Consider the following 23973-nt stretch of genomic DNA (forward strand, 5'->3'; position numbering starts at 1 on the left):
GCAGTTCTCACGATAGTGAATGAGTTCTTACAAGATCTGACGGCTTAAAAGTGTGACATTTACACCCTCACTCTCTCTCCTGTCCTGCCCATTGTGAAGATGTGCATGCTTCCACCATTGCGAAGATGCGTGTGCTTTCCCGTCACCTTCCACCATGATTGTAACTTTTCTGAGGCTGCCCAGTCACGCTTCCTGCTAAGCCTGCAGAACTGTGAGTCAACTTAACCTTTCTTATTTGTAAATTACCCATTTTTAAGTTATTTCTTTATAGCAGCATGAAAATGTACTAATACTTATAGTAACCAAAATGACATGGTACTGGCACAAAAACACACAAATAGACTAGTGGAACAGAATAGAGAACTCAGAGATAAGCCTGTTCACCTGCAGTGGACTCATTTTTGACAAAGGTGCCAAGAACACACTTTGGGGAAAGGATTGTCTCTTCAGTAAGTGGTGCTAAGAAAACCAGATATCCATATGCAGAAGAATGAAACTAGATCCCTGTCTCTCACCATATACAAAACTCAAATCCAAACATATTAAAGACTCAAATCTAAGACCTCAAATTGTGAAACTACTAAAAGCAAACACTGGGGAAATTCACCAGAACATTGGACCGGGTGAAGATTTCTTGAGTAATACACTATTAAGTGCTATTTATTGCACTGGCAACCAACACAAAAATGGACAAATGTGATCACAAGTTTTGCACAGCAAAGAAAACAATCAACAAAATGCATGGACAACCTACAGAATTAGAGAAAATATTTGCAAACTACTCATATGACAATGGATTAGTAATCAGAATACATAGGAGCTAAAACAAACAACTCTATAGGAAAAATATAATAAGCAGATTTTAAAATGGGTAAAAGTCCTGAATAGGCATTTCTCAAAAGAGGACATACACATGGAAAACAGGTGTATGAAAAGGTGCTCAATATCATTGATCATCTGAGAAATGCACATCAAAACTGCAATAAAATATTATCTCACCTCAGTTAAAATGACTTTTATTCAAAAGACAGGCAATAACAAATGCTGGCAAGAATGTGGAGAAAAGGGAAACCTCATACAGTGTTGGTGGTAATGTAAATTAGTACAACCACTATGAAAAACAGTTTATTAGTTCCTCAAAAAAAGAAAAAAAGAACTACTATATGTTACAGCAATCCCACTATTAGATATATACCCAAAAGAAAGTAAATCAGTATATCAAAAATATGTCTACACTCCCATGTTTATTGTAGCCCTATGCACAATAGCCAAGATTTGGAAGCAACCAAAGTGTTGAACAGATGACTGGATAAAGACAATGTAATACATATAAACAATTGAGTACTACTCATCCATAAAAGTAGAATGAGATTCTGTCATCTGCAACAACATGGATGGAACTGAGGGTCATTATGTTAAGTAAAATAAGCCAGGCAGAAAGACAAACATCCCATGTTCTCACTTATTTGTGGGATCCAAAAATAAAAACAACAGAACCCATGGGAATAGAGAGTAGAAGAGTAGGTACAAGAGGCTGGGAATGGTAGTCGGGGGATAGGGAAAATGGGGATTGTTAGCGGGTACAAAAAAAAATAGAATAAATGACACCTAGTATTTGCTAGCACAACAGAGTGACTATAGTAAAAAGTAAACAGTATTTTAAAATAAAAAATATTTAAAATAAACAAAAAATACCAAAGCATCAATCAGTGTTATCAGTGCTGTTATTGTTATTTTGCCAAAGTATGAAAGTGGGAATATATGTTATATGTGCCCATAGAGTTGGCTGTGAGAAACTGGTTTATGGATAGACAACTCAGAGAATTTTAGAAATCTGAGAATTTTAAAATTTCAGAGTAGGAAATAAACTCAAGATCATCAGATCTATGCCTCATCTGGTGCTTTTAAAAAGACTCTGGAATCTCTTAAGGGAACTTATCTATAACTTGTTATTGTCATTCTCTTCTCAAATTCTGTTATTTTTAGACAGTAATGCTACAGATTTTTCATCAGTCTAACAAATTGTATGGAATTCACCTTTTTATGCTTGTAAAGATTTTAATAATGTTGATTGAAATCAAAGTGTTATAATTATTTCAATGCAGAATCTTCAAAAAATTTGCAAGGGGAAGACGGGAAAGCCATCTACTTAGTTCTTCTACTCATTGTTACTGAATTATACTCCTAAAAGCGAAGTCCAGTCATTTTATTCCTAAATAAAAACCCTGACTCTTTGGGGAGATGTTCTAACACAAAGCACAGAAAATGAAAAGAAGATTCAACAGCTTCATTTTTCGGTTTACTTAATCTGGATAATAATCTCTACCTAGGTGATAATTCATCTCAGGGAAGAATTTACCACTATTTTGGATCAGATTGTACTTCATAGTAGGTAATCATTTCAAGGCAGTACTCAGTATAGGTGTTTAATCCAAAGGTAATGTTAGTTATTTTTCTGCAGCTGCAAACATATTTTCCAAGGAAACAATATTACAAAATGCATTTTCAGAGAGGACCAAGATGGCAGAATAGAAGTCTCCACCAGTCATCACCTTCACAGGGACACCAATTTAATTACTATCTACAGAGGAAAAAACAAAACAAAACAAAAACCTTCATTAGAACCAAAAATCAGGTGAGTCCTCATAATACCTGGTTTTAACTCTATAGTGCTTAAAGATGCACTAAAGAGATAGAAAAAAACAAAAAACATTCCTGAATCTTGAATGCCACCCTTTCCCCACCCTTGGCAGCAGCAGTGTGGTACAGAGAGCTTCTTTGGATGCTGGAGGAAGGCGAGCACAGCAATTGTGAGGCATTAATCTCAGTGCTATCCTTTAAGAGCAGAGAGGAAAACCAGACCAAGCTCACCTGTTGAGCTAATGGAGGGAGCATTTAAAGCAGCCTTAGTCAGAGGGGAATCACCTAGCCTAGTGGTCTGAACTTGAGTTCCCTCACACCTCGCTACTGGGGGACAAAGTGCTCTGTATCTCTGAGTAAACTAGAAAAGCATTCTAGGTCATCAGGACTGCAACTCTTAGGCAGGTCCTAGGGCTAAACTGAGCCCAGAGATGGTGGACTGGGAGGCCACATGATCTACTGAAACACCAGCCAGGACAGTTAAGGGAGTTCTGAAATCACCACATTTCTAACCACAGGCTGCAAAGCTTGAGGCTCCAAAACAGATCCCTTCCTTCTGCTTTAGGAGAGTAATGGGAAAAGTGAAGAGGACTTTGCCTTACATCTTAGATACCACCTCAGCCACAGCAGGATAGGGCAATGACCAGAGTCATGAGACCCCCATTTCAGGCTCTAGTTTCCTTATGACATCTCAAAACATGCCCTGAGCCAGAAGGGAACCCACTGCCTTGAAGAGAAGGACCCAGTCTTGGCAGCATTTATCACCTGATGACTGAAGAGGCCTTGGACCCTGAGCTACATCAATGGCCTTGAGCAAGCCTCTGAAATTTGTTGGCTTCAGATATCAGCATGACTACAGGAGGATATATCACCAAGTGGGCTCTTGGAGTCCTCAATTTCAGGACTTCACTCTTGGATGGCATCTCTGGACCTGCCCTGGGCCAGAAGGGAACCCTTTTCCCTGAAGGGTAAGTTCCAGGCCAGGCAGCATTCACCAAAAGCTGATGTCAGAGCTCTTGGGCCTTAAGGGAACATTGGTGGTAGTCAGACAGAACTCCTCATGGCCTAAGGTGGTGGTTGCTACAGAGTGAAGGTTCTTTTCCTTTGGAAAGGAGAAGGAAGATTTGAAAGAACTGTGTGTTGTGGTTTCAGTGCCAGCTCAGCCACAATACAATAGAACACAAGGTAGACTTCTAAGTTTTGTCACTCTATTTCCTGACTCCTAGATGACACCTATGGACCCACCTGGACCTGGGAGAACTCACTTCCCTGAAGGGACGGACACAGGCCTGGCTGGCTTTGCCACTTGCTGATTATAGAGTCCCAGGGCCTTGAGTGAATATAAGCAGTAGCCAGGAAGTGTTTACAGTGAGCCTTGAGTGAGACCCAGTGCTGTGCTGGCTTCAGGTCTGACCCAGCATGGTCCTAGTCCTAGTGATGATGGCCACAGGGAAGCTTGTATACTTCCAACCCCAGGTTTAAGTGGCTTGGAACAGAGAAAGAGACTCTATATGTTTAGGAGAAAATAATGGGAAAGAGCAAGAGTCTCTGCCTGGTAATCCAGAAAATTCCCCCAAATCTCATTTATGACCATCAAGGCGCAACTTCTATAAGTCTGCAAGAACTGCAGCATTACTAAGATTTGGGTGTTCCCTAAAGCAGATACAGCTTAGATCAAAACATCCAAGTCCTTTTTAATTTCTGGAAAGCTTTTCAAATAAGGACGGGTACAAACAAGTCCAGATTGTGAAAACTAAAATTAAATATCAATCATTTCAATGTCCAGATACCAAAGAATATTTACTAGCTTCAACACCACCCAGGAAAACATGACCTCACCAAAATGAAGTAAATAAGGCACCAGGGACCAATCTTGGAGAAACAGAGATATGTAACTTTTCAGACAGGGAATTCAAAATAGTTGTGTTGAGGAAACTCAAATTCAAGATAACACAGAGAAGAAATTCAGAATTTTATCAGATTAATTTATAAGAGATTGAAATAATTTTAAAAATCAAGCAGAAATTCTGGATCTAAAAAGTGCAGTTGGCATACTGAAGAATGTATCAGAGTCTCTTAATAGCAGAATTGATCAAGAAGAGTGAGATTGACAACAGACTATTTGAAAATACACTGGAGAGACAAAAGAAAAAAATATAAAACCACAAAACTTGCCTACAGGATCTAGAAAACAGCCTCAAAATGTCAAATTTAAGAGTTATTGGCCTTAAAAATGAGATAGAGGAAGAGATAAGGGTACAAAGTTTATTCAACAGGATAATAACAGAGATCTTTTCAAATCTAGAGAAAGTTATTAACATTCAAATACAAGAAGGTTATATAACTTCAAGCATATTTAACTCAAAGACTACCTCAAGGCATTTAATAATCAAGCTGTCAAAGACCAAGATAAACAAAGGATGCTTAAAGCAGCAAGAAAAAAGACACAAATACAATAGAGCTGCAATATGTCTGACAGCACACTTTTCAGTGGAAACCTTACAGTCCAAGAGAGTGTAGCATGACATATTTAAAGTGTTGAAGGGAAAAAAACTGTTACCCTAGAATAGTATATATGGCAAAAATTCCCTTCAATCATGAAAGAGAAATAAAGACTTACACAGACTAACAAAAGCTGAGGGATTTCATTCATAAGAGACCTGTACTATGGGAAATGTTTAAGAGAGTACATCAATTAGAAAGAAAAGGACATTAATGAGCAACAAGAAATCATCTGAAGGTACAAAACTCATGGGTAATAGTAAGTGCACAGAAAACACACAGAATACTGCAGTGTTATAATACTGCAACTGTCATAGGTAATCAACTAAAATGCTAGCTAGAAAAACTAAATGATGAACCAAACAAAAATAATAACTACAACAACTTCTTAAGACATAGACAGTACAATAAGATCTAAATAGAAACAAAAGTTAAAAATCTTGAAAATAAAGTTATGGCATAGAATTTATATTAGTTTTCTTTTTGTTTCTGTATTTATGAAAACAGGGTTGAGTAGTTACCAGGTTGTAAAATAGCATGTGCAAGCCTCACAGTAACCTCAAACAAACAAACAAAAAAAATTACAATGGAAACAGAAAAACAAAAAGCAAGATAAATCATATCACCAGGGAAAATCACCTTCACTAAAGGAAGGAAATAAAGAAATAACACCAGAAAACAAATAACAAAATGGCAGGAGTAAGTCTACTTATCAATAATAACATTGACTGTAAATGAACTAAAGTCTACAATCAAAAGAAATAGAGTGGCTGAGTGTATTACAAACAAGATTCTGTTGCCTACTAGAAACACACTTTACCTATAAAGACACAAATAGATTAAAAGAAAAGTGATGGAAAAGACATTCCATGCCAATAGAAACAAAAAATGATCAGGAGTAGCTATACTTATATCAAAAAAAATAGATTTCAAGACAAAAACTATAAGAAGAGACAAAGAAAGTTACTATATAATGATAAAGAGATAAATTCAGTAAGAGGATATATCAATTTTAAATATATATGCACCCAACACTAGAGCACCTAGATAAGCAAAGGAAACATTATTACAGCTAAAGAGAGAGATAGGTCCCAATACAATAATATCTGGAGACTTCAACAACCTACTCCCAGCATTGGACAGATCTTCAAGACAGAAAATCAACAAAGAAACATCAGACTTGATCTGCAGTATAGACCGAATGAATCTAGATTTTTTTTTAATTTATTTATTATTATTATACTTTAAGTTGTAGGGTACATGTGCATAACGTGCAGGTTTGTTACATATGTATACTTGTGCCATGTTGGTGTGCTGCACCCATCAACTCGTCATTTACATCAGGTATAACTCCCAATGCAATCTCTCCCCCCTCCCCCCGCCCCATGATAGGCCCCGGTGTGTGATGTTCCCCTTCCTGAGTCCAAGTGATCTCGTTGTTCAGTTCCAGCTATGAGTGAGAAGATGCGGTGTTTGGTTTTCTGTTCTTGTGATAGTTTGCTAAGAATGATGGTTTCCAGCTGCATCCATGTCCCTACAAAGGACACAAACTCATCCTTTTTGATGGCTGCATAGTATTCCATGGTGTATATGTGCCACATTTTCTTAATCCAATCTGTCACTGATGGACATTTGGGTTGATTCCAAGTCTTTGCTATTGTGAATAGTGCTGCAATAAACATACGTGTGCATGTGTCTTTATAGCAGCACAATTTATAATCCTTTGGGTATATACCCAGTAATAGGATGGCTGGGTCATATGGTACATCTAGTTCTAGATCCTTGAGGAATCGCCATACTGTTTTCCATAATGGTTGAACTAGTTTACAATCCCACCAACAGTGTAAAAGTGTTCCTATTTCTCCACATCCTCTCCAGCATCTGTTGTTTCCTGACTTTTTAATGATCACCATTCTAACTGGTATGGGATGGTATCTCATTGTGGTTTTGATTTGCATTTCTCTGATGGCCAGTGATGATGAGCATTTTTTCATGTGTCTGTTGGCTATATGAATGTCTTCTTTTGAGAAATGTCTGTTCATATCCTTTGCCCACTTTTTGATGGGGTTGTTTGTTTTTTTCTTGTAAATTTGTTTGAATTCTTTGTAGGTTCTGGATATTAGCCCTTTGTCAGATGAGTAGATTGCAAAAATATTCTCCCATTCTGTAGGTTGCCTGTTCACTCTGATGGTAGTTTCTTTTGCTGTGCAGAAGCTCTTTAGTTTAATGAGATCCCATTTGTCAATTTTAGCTTTTGCTGCCGTTGCTTTTGGTGTTTTAGACATGAAGTCTTTGCCCATGCCTATGTCCTGAATGATACTACCTAGGTTTTCCTCTAGGATTTTTATGGTATTAGGTCTAACATTTAAGTCTCTAATCCATCTTGAATTAATTTTCGTATAAGGAGTAAGGAAAGGATCCAGTTTCAGCTTTCTACTTATGGCTAGCCAATTTTCCCAGCACCATTTATTAAATAGGGAATCCTTTCCCCATTTCTTGTTTCTCTCAGGTTTGTCAAAGATCAGATGGCTGTAGATGTGTGGTATTATTTCTGAGGACTCTGTTCTGTTCCATTGGTCTCTATCTCTGTTTTGGTACCAGTACCATGCTGTTTTGGTTACTGTAGCCTTGTAGTATAGTTTGAAGTCAAGTAGCGTGATGCCTCCAGCTTTGTTCTTTTGACTTAGGATTGTCTTGGAGATGCGGGCTCTTTTTTGGTTCCATATGAACTTTAAAGCAGTTTTTTCCAATTCTCTGAAGAAACTCATTGGTAGCTTGATGGGGATGGCATTGAATCTATAAATTACCTTGGGCAGTATGGCCATTTTCACGATATTGATTCTTCCTATCATGAGCATGGTATGTTCTTCCATTTGTTTGTGTCCTCTTTTATTTCACTGAGCAGTGGTTTGTAGTTCTCCTTGAAGAGGTCCTTTACATCCCTTGTAAGTTGGATTCCTAGGTATTTTATTCTCTTTGAAGCAATTGTGAATGGAAGTTCATTCCTGATTTGGCTCTCTGTTTGTCTGTTACTGGTGTATAAGAATGCTTGTGATTTTTGCACATTAATTTTGTATCCTGAGACTTTGCTGAAGTTGCTTATCAGCTGAAGGAGATTTTGGGCTGAGACAATGGGGTTTTCTAAATATACAATCATGTCATCTGCAAACAGGGACAGTTTGACTTCTTCTTTTCCTAGCTGAATACCTTTGATTTCTTTATCTTGCCTAATTGCCCTAGCCAGAACTACCAACACTATGTTGAATAGGAGTGGTGAGAGAGGGCATCCCTGTCTTGTGCCAGTTTTCAAAGGGAATTTTTCCAGTTTTTGCCCATTCAGTATGATATTGGCTGTGGGTTTGTCATAAATAGCTCTTATTATTTTGAGGTACGTTCCATCAATACCGAATTTATTGAGCGTTTTTAGCATGAAGGGCTGTTGAATTTTGGCAAAAGCCTTTTCTGCATCTATTGAGATAATCATGTGGTTCTTGTCTTTGGTTCTGTTTATATGCTGCATTATGTTTATTGATTTGTGAATGTTGAACCGGCCTTGCATCCCAGGGATGAAGCCCACTTGATCATGGTGGATAAGCTTTTTGATGTGTTGCTGAATCCGGTTTGCCAGTATTTTATTGAGGATTTTTGCATCGATGTTCATCAGGGATATTGGTCTAAAATTCTCTTTTTTCGTTGTGTCTCTGCCAGGCTTTGGTATCAGGATGATGTTGGCCTCATAAAATGAGTTAGGGAGGATTCCCTCTTTTGCTATTGATTGGAATAGTTTCAGAAGGAATGGTACCAACTCCTCCTTGTACCTCTGGTAGAATTCAGCTGTGAATCTATCTGGTCCTGGACTTTTTTTGGTTGGTAGGCTATTAATTATTGCCTCAATTTCAGAGCCTACTATTGGTCTATTCAGGGATTCAACTTCTTCCTGGTTTAGTCTTGGAAGAGTGTAAGTGTCCAGGAAATTATCCATTTCTTCTAGATTTTCCAGTTTATTTGCGTAGAGGTGTTTATAGTATTCTCTGATTGTAGTTTGTATTTCTGTGGGGTTGGTAGTGATATCCCCTTTATCATTTTTAATTGCGTCGATTTGATTCTTCTCTCTTTTCTTCTTTATTAGTCTTGCTAGTGGTCTGTCAATTTTGTTGATCTTTTCAAAAAACCAACTCCTGGATTCATTGATTTTTTGGAGGGTTTTTTGTGTCTCTATCTCCTTCAGTTCTGCTCTGATCTTAGTTATTTCTTGCCTTCTGCTAGCTTTCGAATGTGTTTGCTCTTGCTTCTCTAGTTCTTTTAATTGCGATGTTAGAGTGTCAATTTTAGATCTTTCCTGCTTTCTCTTGTGGGCATTTAGTGCTATAAATTTCCTTCTACACACTGCTTTAAATATGTCCCAGAGATTCTGGTATGTTGTCTCTTTGTTCTCATTGGTTTCAAAGAACATCTTTATTTCTGCCTTCATTTCGTTATGTACCCAGTAGTCATTCAGGAGCAGGTTGTTCAGTTTCCATGTAGTTGAGCGGTTTTGATTGAGTTTCTTAGTCCTGAGTTCTAGTTTGATTGCACTGTGGTCTGAGAGACAGTTTGTTATAATTTCTGTTCTTGTACATTTGCTGAGGAGTGCTTTACTTCCAATTACGTGGTCGATTTTGGAGTAAGTACGATGTGGTGCTGAGAAGAATGTATATTCTGTTGATTTGGGGTGGAGAGTTCTATAGATGTCTATTAGGTCTGCTTGCTGCAGAGATGAGTTCAATTCCTGGATATCCTTGTTAACTTTCTGTCTCGTTGATCTGTCTAATGTTGACAGTGGAGTGTTGAAGTCTCCCATTATTATTGTATGGGAGTCTAAGTCTCTTTGTAAGTCTCTAAGGACTTGCTTGATGAATCTGGGTGCTCCTGTATTGGGTGCATATATATTTAGGATAGTTAGCTCTTCCTGTTGAATTGATCCCTTTACCATTATGTAATGGCCTTCTTTGTCTCTTTTGATCTTTGATGGTTTAAAGTCTGTTTTATCAGAGACTAGTATTGCAACCCCCCCTTTTTTTTGTTCTCCATTTGCTTGGTGAATCTTCCTCCATCCCTTTATTTTGAGCCTATGTGTGTCTCTGCATGTGAGATGGGTCTCCTGAATACAGCAGACTGATGAGTCTTGACTCTTTATCCAGTTTGCCAGTCTGTGTCTTTTAATTGGAGCATTTAGTCCATTTACATTTAAGGTTAAGATTGTTATGTGTGAACTTGATCCTGCCATTATGATATTAACTGGTTATTTTGCTCGTTAGTTGATGCAGTTTCTTCCTAGCCTCGATGGTCTTTACATTTTGGCATGTTTTTGCAATGGCTGGTACAGGTTGTTCCTTTCCATGTTTAGTGCTTCCTTCAGGGTCTCTTGTAAGGCAGGCCTAGTGGTGACAAAATCTCTAAGCATTTGCTTATCTGTAAAGGATTTTATTTCTCCTTCACTTATGAAACTTAGTTTGGCTGGATATGAAATTCTGGGTTGAAAATTCTCTTCTTTAAGAATGTTGAATATTGGCCCCCACTCTCTTCTGGCTTGGAGAGTTTCTGCCGAGAGATCTGCTGTTAGTCTGATGGGCTTCCCTTTGTGGGTAACCCGACCTTTCTCTCTGGCTGCCCTTAAGATTTTTTCCTTCATTTCAACTTTGGTGAATCTGGCAATTATGTGTCTTGGAGTTGCTCTTCTCGAGGAGTATCTTTGTGGCGTTCTCTGTATTTCCTGGATTTGAATGTTGGCCTGCCTTACTAGGTTGGGGAAGTTCTCCTGGATGATATCCTGAAGAGTGTTTTCCAACTTGTTCCATTTTCCCCCTCACTTTCAGGCACCCCAATCAGACGTAGATTTGGTCTTTTTACATAATCTCATACTTCTTGCAGGCTTTGTTCATTTCTTTTTCTTCTTTTTTCTTTTGGTTTCTCTTCTCGCTTCATTTCATTCATTTGATCCTCAATCGCAGATACTCTTTCTTCCAGTTGATCGAGTCGCTTACTGAAGCTTGTGCATTTGTCACGTATTTCTCGTGTCATGGTTTTCATCTCTTTCATTTCGTTTAGGACCTTCTCTGCATTAATTACTCTAGCCATCAATTCTTCCACTTTTTTTTCAAGATTTTTAGTTTCTTTGCGCTGGGTACGTAATTCCTCCTTTAGCTCTGAGAAATTTGATGGACTGAAGCCTTCTTCTCTCATCTCGTCAAAGTCATTCTCTGTCCAGCTGTGATCCGTTGCTGGCGATGAGCTGCGCTCCTTTGCCGGGGGAGATGCGCTCTTATTTTTTGAATTTCCAGCTTTTCTGCCCTGCTTTTTCCCCATCTTTGTGGTTTTATCTGCCTCTGGTCTTGATGATGGTGATGTACTGATGGCGTTTTGGTGTAGGTGTCCTTCCTGTTTGATAGTTTTTCTTCTAACAGTCAGGACCCTCAGCTGTAGGTCTGTTGGAGATTGCTTGAGGTCCACTCCAGACCCTGTTTGCCTGGGTATCAGCAGCAGAGGCTGCAGAAGATAGAATATTTCTGAACAGCACGTGTACCTGTCTGATTCTTGCTTTGGAAGCTTCCTCTCAGGGGTGTACTCCACCCTGTGAGGTGTGGGGTGTCAGACTGCCCCTAGTGGGGGATGTCTCCCAGTTAGGCTACTCAGGGGTCAGGGACCCACTTGAGCAGGGAGTCTGTCCCTTCTCAAATCTCAACCTCCGTGTTGGGAGATCCACTGCTCTCTTCAAAGCTGTCAGACAGAGTCCTTTGCGTCTGCAGAGGTTTCGGCTGTGTTTGTTATTGCCCTGTCCCCAGAGGTGGAGTCTACAGAGACAGGCAGGTTTCCTTGAGCTGCTGTGAGCTCCACCCAGTTCGAGCTTCCCAGCAGCTTTGTTTACCTACTTAAGCCTCAGCAATGGCGGGCGCCCCTCCCCCAGCCTCGCTGCTGCCTTGCCGGTAGATCACAGACTGCTGTGCTAGCAATGAGGGAGGCTCCGTGGGTGTGGGACCCTCCCGGCCAGGTGTGGGATATGATCTCCTGGTGTGCCTGTTTGCTTAAAGCACAGTATTGGGGTGGGAGTTACCCGATTTTCCAGGTGTTGTGTGTCTCAGTTCCCCTGGCTAGGAAAAGGGATTCCCTTCCCCCTTGCGCTTCCCAGGTGAGGCAATGCCTCGCCCTGCTTCAGCTCTCGCTGGTCGGGCTGCAGCAGCTGACCAGCACCGATCGTCTGGCACTCCCCAGTGAGATGAACCCAGTACCTCAGTTGAAAATGCAGAAATCACCGGTCTTCTGTGTCGCTTGCGCTGGGAGTTGGAGACTGGAGCTGTTCCTATTCGGCCATCTTGCTCCGCCCCTCACATCACTATTTAACATGTGTTTCTTTCAGTTTGAAGAGTTCCCATAAATATTTCTTTGTAAGGCAGATCTAGTGGCAATGAACTCCCTCAGTTTTTGTTTGTCTGGGAAAATGTTTCCCTTCTTTATTTTTAAAGGATAATTTTGCAGGATATAGTATTCTTTGATGGCAGGTATTTTTTTTTTTTCTTTCAGGACTTTGAATATGTGTTCCTACTCTTTACTGGATTGCGAGGTTTCTGTTGAGAAATCCACTGATAGTCTTACCAGGATCACTTACATGTGAAGCTTCGCTTTTTTCTTGTTGCTTTCAAAATTATTTCTTCATCCTTGTTTGTTTTAGTCTGTTCTCAGGCTGTTAATAAAGATGTACCCATGACTGGGTAATTTATAAAGAGGATTAATTGACATACAATTCCACGTGGCTGGGGAGCCTCACAATCATGGTGGAAGGCAAAGGAGGAGCAAAGTCATGTCTTACATGGTGGCAGGCAAGAGGGTATGTGCAGGGGAACTCCCCTTTATAAAACCATCAGAGACTTATTCACTATCACAAGAACAGCATATGAAACACCCACCCCCGTGATTGAATTACCTCTCACTGGATCCCTCCCATGACATGTGGGGATTATTACAGTTCCAGGTGAGATTTGGGTGGGGCCATAGAGCCAAACCAAATCTCCTGGATTGCAAGGTTTCTGTTGAGAAATCCACTGACAGTCTTACAGGAATCCCCTACATGTCAAGATTTTACTTTTCTCTTGCTGCTTTCAAAATGATTTCTTCATCCTTGACTTTAGACAATTTGATTATAATGGGTCTCAGTGAAGATCTATTTGGGATTCTTTTCACATCATGGGTCTAGATGTTCATTTTCCTCCCTAGATTTGGAAAGTATTCTTTCATTTATTTCTTTAAATAAGATTTATGCTCCTTTTTTTCTCTGCCCCTTCCAAATTCTATAATGTATGCATTGTAGTTTTATACTATCTTGTAAGTCACACAGACTTTCTTCAGTCTTTTTCATTCTTTTTACTTTTTGTCTTTCTAACTGGATAGTTTCAATTATTTTCAAGTTCACAGATTCTTCTACTTGATCAATTCTGTTTTTGAAGTTCTGTATTAGGTTTTAATTTCTTTCTTTCTTTTTTTGAAAGTACAGAGATTTATTGCAAAGTGAAAAGTACACACTCAAGAAAAAGGAGTGCAGGCATATTCAAGAGTCAGTCACACAATAGAGTTTTCAGCTTCTACTTTTATGGGTTTATTTAACCAAGAAGTAGAATATTTATGAAGATTCCTGGAAAAAGCTGAAGATTTCTCAGAACTGTGGTGCCACTCATTTTTACACCACTAATAGGTAATCTCAGAACTGTCATGGTGCTGGTGGGTGTGTGATTTACTATGTTAATGAGTATATAATGAGGTCCTAGGTGAAACCTAGGTCAAATTCAGGACCATATTGGATTCAGTCAGTCTTAGCCAACTTGTTCCATACCCCGTTTTTCATGGTTTTATCAGTCCATAGCCTCTAGTCATGTGAAACTGCTGCCTGGAATTTTTTTTTTTTTTTTTTTTTTTTTTTTTTTTTTTTTTTTGAGACAGAGTCTCACTCTGTCACACGGGCTGGAGTTCAGTGGTACGATCTCAGCTCACTGAAACCTCTGCCTCCCAGATTCAAGCAATTCTCCTGCCTAAGCCTCCCCTGTAGCTAGGACTACAGGCATGCACCATCACTCCTGAATATATATATATATATATTGTATTTTTAGTAGAAACGCAGTTTCACCATGTTGGTCAGGCTGGTTTTGACCTCCAGACCTCAAATGACCTGCCTGCTTCACTCTCCCAAAGTGCTGGGATTACAGACGTGAGCCACCGTGAACCACCTGCCTGGAATTCTTTGTTCATCCTCCTTCCTGATGATTAGGGGTAATGGCACTGCCTAGCAAGGGCATGGAAATCTCTGGCTGACTGGTCTAGGGGATCCAAGTTAAGGTCATCAAGAGAGTCTAAATCTGAGGCAGGGATTGATTGGAATCCTTGCATAACCATCATTTGATGTGGAATGTTGCAACCTAGAAGACACAAACTTTACAAGGAGGTTAAACAAGCATTATACACACACACACATGCACACACACACAACAAGAGTTGTGTGAAGAAGAGGAAAAATAAAAAACAGAAAAAATATTTGATGTCTAATGACTGAAAATTCCAAAATTTGATGGAAAACTTTAATCCACACATTCAAGAAGATCAATAGGCCGGGCATGGTGGCTCATGCCTATAATCCCAGCACTTTGGGAGGCTGTGGTGGGTGAATCACCTGAGGTCAGGTCTCTACTAAAAATACAAAAATTAGCCGGGCGTGGTGGCAGGTGCCTGTAATCCCAGCTACTCAGGAGGCTGAGGCAGGAGAATCACTTGAACACGGGAGGTGGAGGTTGCAGTAAGCGGCCAAGATCATGCCATTGCACTCCAGCCTGGGTGACAGAGCAAGACTCTCTCTCAAAAAGAAAAAAAAAATCAATAAACTCAAAGTTGGAAAAACTCAAAAACATTCCGGGGTGTGTGTGTGTGTGTGTGTGTGTGTGTGTGTGTGTGTGTGTGTACACTTGATATATCACAAGTCTCTTAGGCTCTGATCATTTTTCTTTATTTTCTCTTTCTGCCCTTCAGACTAGGTAATCTCAGTTAACCTATCAACATAAAGTTTGATGATACTTTCTATAGCCAGCTGAAATCTGCTGTTGATCTCTCCAGTGGATTTTTAATTTCAATTATTGTCCTATTCAACTTCAGAATTTCCATTAATATTCTCTATGTGATAAGACATCTTACATTCCTTTTGTTCTTTGACATACTTTCTTGTAATCTTTAAGCATATTTTAAATAGCTGATTTAAAATCTTTGTCAAGTAAGCCTGACATCTGGGTTTGCACAGGGACAGTATTTTTAAAATATTTTTTAAAGAAATGGGGTCTCACTTTATTTCCCAGGCTAGATTTGAGTTCCTTGGCTCAAACATTACTTCTACCTCAGCCTCTCGAGGAGCTGGGACTATGGGCTCATGCCACTATGCCCAGCTCAGGAGGGATAGTTTCTATTGACTTTTCCTTTCCCTGTATATAGGCCATACTTTTTTTTTCTTTGCATGTCTCATAATTTTTTTGTTGAAGACTGAACATTTTAAATAATATAATTGACAACCTTGGAAATCAGATTCCCTCTTCTTCCTGAGGTTTGTTTTTGTAATTGTTGTTTAGTGACCTATGAAGTAATTCTTTAAAGTCTGTATTATTTGTTGTGTGTGGCCACTGCCATCTCTTCTTGGAATAGCTTATTTGTCAGCTATTGGTTCAAAAAACTTTTTCTTAAATGCTTTCAACTAGTAAGTTTTCCTCCCTTTGCCAAGAAGCTTTGAATGCATGTTGGGGCACACTCTCAACACCTAGAGAGCATTTGACAACTTTGCTTTAGCCTTTACCTCCTGATTACATAAACCCTTAAGGTCAACCAAAGATGAGGGATAAGGGACTTTTCAGGTCTTCCATGAACACATGCACAACCTTACACAAGCATGTGTCCTTCTAGATCCCTAGGAATATGTGGAAGCTTTTCAAAGCCCCTTATGGACATCTAATTCCCAGCTTTTCCTTGAAAGGTTTTTTGTCAACTTCTTGTTTGCTCTAGCTGTTGTTACCCCCTCGGGCAGCTGTGATATTTTTTTAAAGTGTCTCTAATTGTTTTCAACAAACATCCCGGAGGAAAAAGCTGTTCGTTGTTAGTGAGCTCTAAGTCATATCAAATAAACACAAGCCCTTGAAAATGCCAGGTTTTCCAAGGAACTTTCAGATAGGTCAGATAATAATAATTCTATGGAGATGGAAGTTTGGAGAAGTTCTAAATTTGTTCAATTTCCTCTGTTGACTTCTAGGCTGCTAATTCTCATGGCTACTGTGATTGTGAGGCTGTTGGCTTTCAAGGCCACCATGTTTCTGGGAAAAGGAGATGTGAATAGAGCACATTTAAATGCCACAAATTTTCTGTTCTTACCAAGGTTCAGCCAGGCTTTTGAATTTTTGTTTTCTTGTTGTTTAAATAAACATTATTTGTATTTATTTATTTATTTATTTATTTATTTATTTATTTATTTATTTTTTGAGATGGAGTTTCACCCTTGTTGCCCAGGCTGGAGTGCAATGGCGCAGTCTCAGCTCACTGTAACCTCCACCTCCCAGGTTCAAGCAATTCTCCTGCCTCAGCCTCCCAAGTAGCTGGGATTACAGGTTCCTGCCACCACACCTGGATAATTTTTGTATTTTTAGTAGAGAAGAGATTTTGCCACACTGGCCAGGCTGGTCTCGAACTCCTGACCTCAGGTGATCTGCCTGCCTCAGCCTCCCAATATGCTGGGATTACAGGTGAGATCCACCGCACCTGGCTAAATAAACACTATTTGGATTATTAAAAACCTTTCATTAAGTTCCAGATGTCACCAGTGGAGGGTGTCCAGGTTCTTGGTGTCTTGAACAAAGAATTGAAAAAAACACACAAACAAAGCAAGGAAGGAATGAAGAGATTTATTGAAAATTAAAGTACACTCCACAGTGTGGGAGTGGGCCAGAGCATAGGGGCTCAAGGGCCCCGTTACAGAATTTTAGGGAGTTTAAATACCCTCTAGAGGATTCCATTGGTTATTTGGGGTACACCATATGTAAATGAAGAGGATGAAGTAAAGTTACAAAGTTATTTACTTGGCCTACGCCCTATGGAGATGATATTTCCTGCCATAGCTGAAGTATGAATTGGTCTTATGTTCCCTACTTCCAGACCCTATTTTCCTGCCTAACAGAATTCTGGAAAAGTTGATTTTAACAATTTGCCAGTGTTGTCAATGCTTTTATTGATAAGCAGATTTTTTAAGGTCCTTTCACTGTCATTACCACTGACATCATCCATTAATATATTTAAATTTATGTAACTATCAAAAGATTTCATGGCATAAATGTAATTACATGAACTTTTAAACATTTGGAGGTTTGTTACTATACATTGTTTTCACTATTTTTAATTTCTACTGTGGGAAAAAAGTGCTTTCTAAACAAGCTGATATTAATGTCAACTGAAATACAAAGTCACTCATAGATTTTTAATGATGTCTTTCCTGGATAATCAATTACTCACAAGAAATCATTTTAACCCAACTTACCACTACTTGAGTAAAAGCCAGGGCTATGTACAACTAGTCCAATGTCAAATGGTCTTTATAATTTTGATCAGCTGAACTTCACTTCAGGCTTCTATGAGTATGCCAGAGGCTGTAAGAGTACAAGGATGGGCCAGACACGGTGGCTCACGCCTGTAATCCCAGCACTTTGGGAGGCCGAGGGGGGGGCGGATCACCTGAGGTCAGGAGTTCAAGACCAGCCTGATGAACATGGCGAAAACGCATCTCTACTAAAAATAAAAATATTAGCTGGGCATGGCGGTGGATGTCTGTAATCCCAGCAACTCGGGAGGCTGAGACAGAAGAATCGCTTGAACCCAGGAGGTGGAGGTTGCAGTGAGCCGAGATCATGCCATTGCACTCCAGCCTAAGTGACAAGAGCGAAACTCTGCCCCCACCCCCCCCAAAAAAAGTACAAGGATGAAATATTTAATAAAGTATTCATTGAAAACGTATCACATACATAAAGGTATGCTAAGTGTTGGGATTGGGGAAAGCAGAGATGCAAACATGAATGTGGACAGTTCTTTCTTTTAGTAGAGTTCACAGTCTAGTTGGGGAGAGAAACAAACTTGTTACAACTAGCAGGAGTTAAGTGGGTGAACTACAGGGGAGAGAACACTGTGTGGAGAGCATTACTCACTAATCTTGACCTCACCATTGTCTTTCACACCTCCATGCCCTTTCATATGCTATTCCATCTGCCTAGCATGTCCTCCCCAATTTCTCTCCCCCTTTCCTGATAAAACCAGCTCAAATTTCATCTCTCTTACTTCAGACAGCAGAATTACTTACCTCCTTACCCCTCCTTAGTATTACCCTAGCATCTATAAACAACCTTACGAAAACATATTCTATGTTCTGTGATTATTTGTTTGCATATTTATCTCACCTACCAGAATGTGAGCACCTCACAGGGACTGCATCTTATTTATTTTAGAACCCCCGGCACCTAGAGCAGTGCTAAGTACCTAGTATGCAGGATGGGAATTAAAAATTAGTGGTAGAGGGAATATTTGAACCCAAATACCCTGACTCCAGCTCCAATGCAGAAGGTTTCTGCCAAGAGCGTACCTATGTCATTATATGGTTGACATATTTAATATAACAAGAATGCATTATTAAGCATTCCTTGTTCTGAAAGCCTCTGAAATACTTTTAAAATGGTGTTTCTTATGTACTTCGCGGGCCACAGAAGTACTCCTGCAGCTGAGATAAAACAGAGCAGTTCTTGAAAAAAGCAATATGTAATTCTTTGAGGAAGGAAGTGACAACAAACAACATGTTAGTTGAAATAATAACAATTAAAATTTGTAACCTTCTATTCCCTCTTTCCCTCCTACTCCTATTTGCCACCCAATATATCTTGAATTTCATCTGGGAGATTTTTGGAACTAACTAGACCAGCTGATGATGTCATGGCTGCAATACTGCAGCTACCCCTCAGAATTGCCCCGATCCTTGTGTCCTTTCTCATTCTTGCTAACGATTTAATTATAAAGAGAGAAAATAGGGTGTACTCTATTCCATACATTTAACAAAACAGTTAAATTGGAAAGAATCAAGAAAGATCAAGCCCAGTGTTGTTAACTGAATGAGATGTTCAAGATATATTTATCACTATTAAAGTCATAAGAAAGGCACTCTTTTTTTCCAATTTACTATAAGTTATAGAATTACATAGCCATATTTCCCTATAGCTTTTGACTAAGGGTCTTGGGATGGGGATAGGTGGCACAAAAAGAAAAAGAGAGGGAGGAGAGAAAGAAGAGAGAAGAGGAGGAGAGAGAGAAAAAAAAATAAACTTCACCGATGAATCATAGAAGTGGGCGTGTTTTCTGAAGAAGCCACTTTCATAACAGCTCCTCAGCTGTCACTAATGGCCAGAGAACACACATTCACTGAATCCTTACTCTAACAGAGACCATCTCCTGTAGCATATGATGCAGCTTCCCTGCATGATTTGAAATGATCTCCCTAGACCTTCTTTATATAGAGAGAAGAAAATAGTAAGTATGTAACCTACAGTTTTCTTGTCCTTCTGGAGTGTCAAGCACTAGAAATGGTTTTGTGTGGGGAAAATTGAATCAAGTATAAATTGAGGTTACATTTAACAATGTGGTTTTAATTAGTTTGGACAACAGAGTGTGTGTAGTATGAAATGTTTTAAATATCCTGGAGACGTACGTCCTTTCTAATGGAACACGTGGCAGTGGAAGGTAGCAGAAAAATGAGCCCCTGTTCAAAACTTAGGAATAATGGGTCTTGAAATCAAATCATTGTGTGTCTACTTTGCTTGAAGTCCTGAAAAAAATGAATGAGTAATGAAAATCAACAGACTGTTACTTTTTTGTAAACACTTTGTCTAAAGCTTCAACATTTGGTGTGGGAGTGAGAGGACAAGAATTGACGTAGTTTAATCATACAAAGCTCTTGGGTCTCCTTTGAAATGAAATCCTAAGTTTTGAATAAGGTCAGTTGTTGTTAGCTCTGATTGTGACAGTTTTTGCTGTGACATGTATCATTTTGATAATGTATTGAAGGTAAAGTATAAAAAAAAAATTTGTTTGGAGGGTAATGTAAAACCAGATAGGCTGACAAGAGTGCTCTCATTGCTCAAGGGAAATCCCATTTTTACAAACCACAGAAAATATGCTATTTCTTAAGACTTGTTTCTTTGCTAAGTGTTACTACCTATAAACTATTCAAGAGCACACAAACAGATGGGTATAGTTGGAGGTTAAGAAACAATCTTTACCTCCTTTACGATATAATTGCTGCATGTGATTTATTATAAATAAAAATGGAAATATTTGAATTTTTGATTTTCTCAGAGTGCCTCTATGTGAACCTTTTCATTTTGAGAATCAGTAAAGTTTTCAAACTCTTTTGCCTCCAAAGTATCTGAGAAAGCCTTACTTTATAGCTCTTTCTGGGGCTTGTGTAACTTCTTTAGCTGATGTGCTTGACACAGGGGATTGGAGATGGGCTATATAAGTCATAACATCTCAAAACTGGGTTGTGTAGGTAATTATGTGGCTCTGTTGAGAGCATATATGTGAATGCACTTAGGCAACTCTAAGATGTAATGCAAATGTAAATGATTGTTCAAATGTTATTACTGTTATTGAAGTTTTATAACTTATTTGTGATTTTTAAAGTAAAATGCGATGATTTGATACAATACAGATTTGAATTTGTTCTTTTAGAAGCTAACTATATGTGTTCTCATCCTTTGGGTCCCATTTATAAGTGAGAACATGCAGTATTTGGTTTTCTGTTCCTATGTTAGTTTCCTAAGGAAAATGGCCTCCAGCTCCATTCACATCCCTGCAAAAGACATAATCTCATTCTTTTTTATGGCTACATACTATTCCATGGTGTATATGTACCACATTTTCTTTATCCAGTCTATCACTGATGGGCATTTAAGTTGAATGTCTTTGCTATTGTGAATAGTGCTGCAATGAACATACACGTGCACGTGTCTTTATAATATAATGATCTATATCCTTTAGGTATGTACACCTAATGGGATTGCTGGGTCAAATGGTATTTCTGTCTTTAGGTCTTTGAGGACACATAGAGGGGAACAACACACTCTGGGGCCTAACAGAGTGTGGAGGATGGGAGGAGGGAGAGGATCAGGAAAAATAACTAATGGGTACTGGGCTTAATACCTGGGTGGTGAAATAATCTGTAAAACAAATCCCCATGACACAAGTTTACCTAGGTAACAGAGCTGCATATGTACCACTGAACTTAAAATAAAAGTTAACAAAAAAGTAATTCTGAAAACAGTGGTCCACTTCAGAGGAGAAACCAAGAAAATAAAGCTTAGTATTCTTATGATGATTGAACTATAGTCATTTCTCAATTATCTGGGCCCCACCAGAAATCCCACACAGCAGATAATTTTTGATATGTATATTTTCTTTGAGAATTCCTTTTATGAAAAAAAAAATTACTAGAAGTGGCAGGAAGGGCAGCTGTTTAAGTAGGTATCCCTAAGTCTCTATCAAAACATGCATTCACAAAACACAATAACAAGTGGCTTGGTCACCTGCAGATAATTGAGAACTTACTATTTTGTTCTTGACTTGATTACTGCTGGGTAACTCTGTTCTATGTGGTTAATGGGCTTTCTGGAACATTTTCAAAGGTTTTGGCTCACTAGAAATGGCCAGATGTTTCTACCTCTGTATAGGATGTCATTTGGCAGATTCTGGAAAAGATGAAGTCGAGTTGGTAGTCAGATGAAATTATAGAACTGGATATAATTTGTTTTAAGAAGCTAAGAGCTTCGTCACCAGATAGTCACGTGTTGAAGATACAGAGCTTGCCTATAACTTGTTTAAGAATATGATTAAGCAAATGATTGCAAACTTGCATCTGAATCTAAAAAAAGCAGAGAAACATATGCAGGCAAAATCTGCTAAAAGTGACCTTGAGAAAAAAAGATCTAGTAGAACCTGAAGACTAATCTTGGAAAATTTCTCTATGCAAATGCAAACTGAATAAGTTGTATTTCCTAATAAAAAGATTAGTGGGAGAGAGAAGAAAGTAGAAGACTTTGATCTTTTTTTCTTGGTGGAAATTCCTCCTCGAGGATATGGTGTGGGATCTGGAAACACTTCCTGGCAAAAAGGGAGAGTCTTTCCATGGAAATATATGTATGTGTGTGTGTGTGTGTGTGTGTGTGTGTGTGTATATATATATATATATATACACACAAGAATATATATATATTCTTGCTCCTTGTTGAAATGTGATGTTTCTCTTTCTCCAAATTGTTGTGGTAAGCAAATAACTTTAGCTGTTATTTTGTGTGCATGTCATGGGGGGCGGGACGGGGGGGCAGGAATTACAGCATTATTACCACCACTGAAATATTTATGTCTAGAATTATTATAGAATTAGGGACTCTTTAAGTTTAGTCTAATCATTGTAAGCAGAAAAATCAAATGCAAAAAAAAAAAAAAAAAAACCCTGTAGTTTCTTAAGAAGAAACCTCTGTATTCTAAAATGCTTTTCCTAAAGTTTACTAAATATGATGTGGTGTGTGTGTTTATTTGTAGGGAGTGGTAACATCTGAACATACCAAACCAAACAGGCAAACTCTTGCACCATCGCTACCACGACATTTTACCACAAAAGAATGCCACTGCATGTGGATTCCAAGCAGGCTAAAAAGAAAAAGAACTGATTAGACCTCAGACGACCCACTAAACGGGATGACGGCCACAGCTGAGGTAGAGACACCAAAAATGGAGAAGAGTGCCTCCAAGGAAGAGAAGCAGCAGCCTAAGCAGGACAGCACAGAGCAGGGCAATGCTGATTCTGAAGAGTGGATGAGCTCTGAGAGTGACCCTGAACAGATAAGCCTTAAGAGTAGTGACAACAGCAAGAGCTGCCAACCTAGGGATGGTCAGTTGAAGAAAAAGGAGATGCCCTCCAAGCCACACCGCCAGCTCTGTCGATCTCCCTGCCTAGATCGTCCAAGTTTCTCCCAGAGCAGCATTTTACAGGATGGTAAACTTGACTTGGAGAAGGAATACCAAGCTAAGATGGAGTTTGCGCTAAAGCTGGGCTATGCAGAGGAACAGATTCAATCAGTGCTAAACAAGCTGGGCCCAGAATCACTTATTAATGATGTATTGGCAGAGCTTGTCAGACTTGGGAACAAAGGTGATTCAGAAGGGCAGATCAACTTGAGCCTGTTAGTGCCTCGTGGGCCCAGCTCCAGAGAGATTGCAAGCCCTGAATTGTCTCTTGAAGATGAAATAGACAACAGTGACAATTTGAGGCCAGTTGTCATTGATGGAAGTAATGTGGCAATGAGGTAAGCCTGGTATGTTTTTTCTTTCATTTTAAAAACCTGCCCTGAGCTCATAGAAATTTTCTTCCTTTGCAAATCATTATAAGAGGCACATGGCTATTGACTGTGGTGTGTGTTTCTGAAGGTGGCCAGAGACTAAAATGATCCTGCTCTTGCCTTTTCTTCCTCCACTGAAGTTGCTGCCAATTTGTTTCCAGGTGTTCTAAAGGCAGCTTCAACATCAGTGATGATGCTTCAGAGGAGACATAGCCATTCAGCTTTGTTCCTTTTGTGGTCTGCTGTCCTACCCCTACTTTACTAGACTAATCATCCTGAAAATGCTGCTTTTATAAAGTCACTTTGCGGTTTGCTTAGGAACTTTCAGTAACTCTCAACTGTTATTATACCAAATTTGATC

At 39.1% G+C, this 23973-nt stretch overlaps 1 protein-coding gene across 7 annotated transcripts in view; it reads left to right on the plus strand.

Annotated features, from left to right (window-relative positions):
* The window catches only part of ZC3H12B (zinc finger CCCH-type containing 12B), a 442284-nt gene that overhangs the window by 399701 nt on the left and 18610 nt on the right, over positions 1 to 23973 (plus strand). For 6 of the 7 annotated variants that reach the window (XM_074028862.1, XM_015443848.4, XM_045383203.3 and 3 more), the window contains 2 exons: positions 100 to 211; positions 22816 to 23579. In XM_074028862.1, coding sequence (XP_073884963.1) covers positions 22972 to 23579 — 608 coding nt within the window. In that variant the 5' untranslated portion in view covers positions 100 to 211; positions 22816 to 22971. The remainder of the gene's footprint in view (positions 1 to 99; positions 212 to 22815; positions 23580 to 23973) is intronic. The other variant, XM_065537869.2, reaches the window with a different exon arrangement.

This window comes from Macaca fascicularis, chromosome X (genome assembly GCF_037993035.2).
Source record: "Macaca fascicularis isolate 582-1 chromosome X, T2T-MFA8v1.1".
In the NCBI taxonomy this organism is placed as follows: domain Eukaryota; kingdom Metazoa; phylum Chordata; class Mammalia; order Primates; family Cercopithecidae; genus Macaca; species Macaca fascicularis.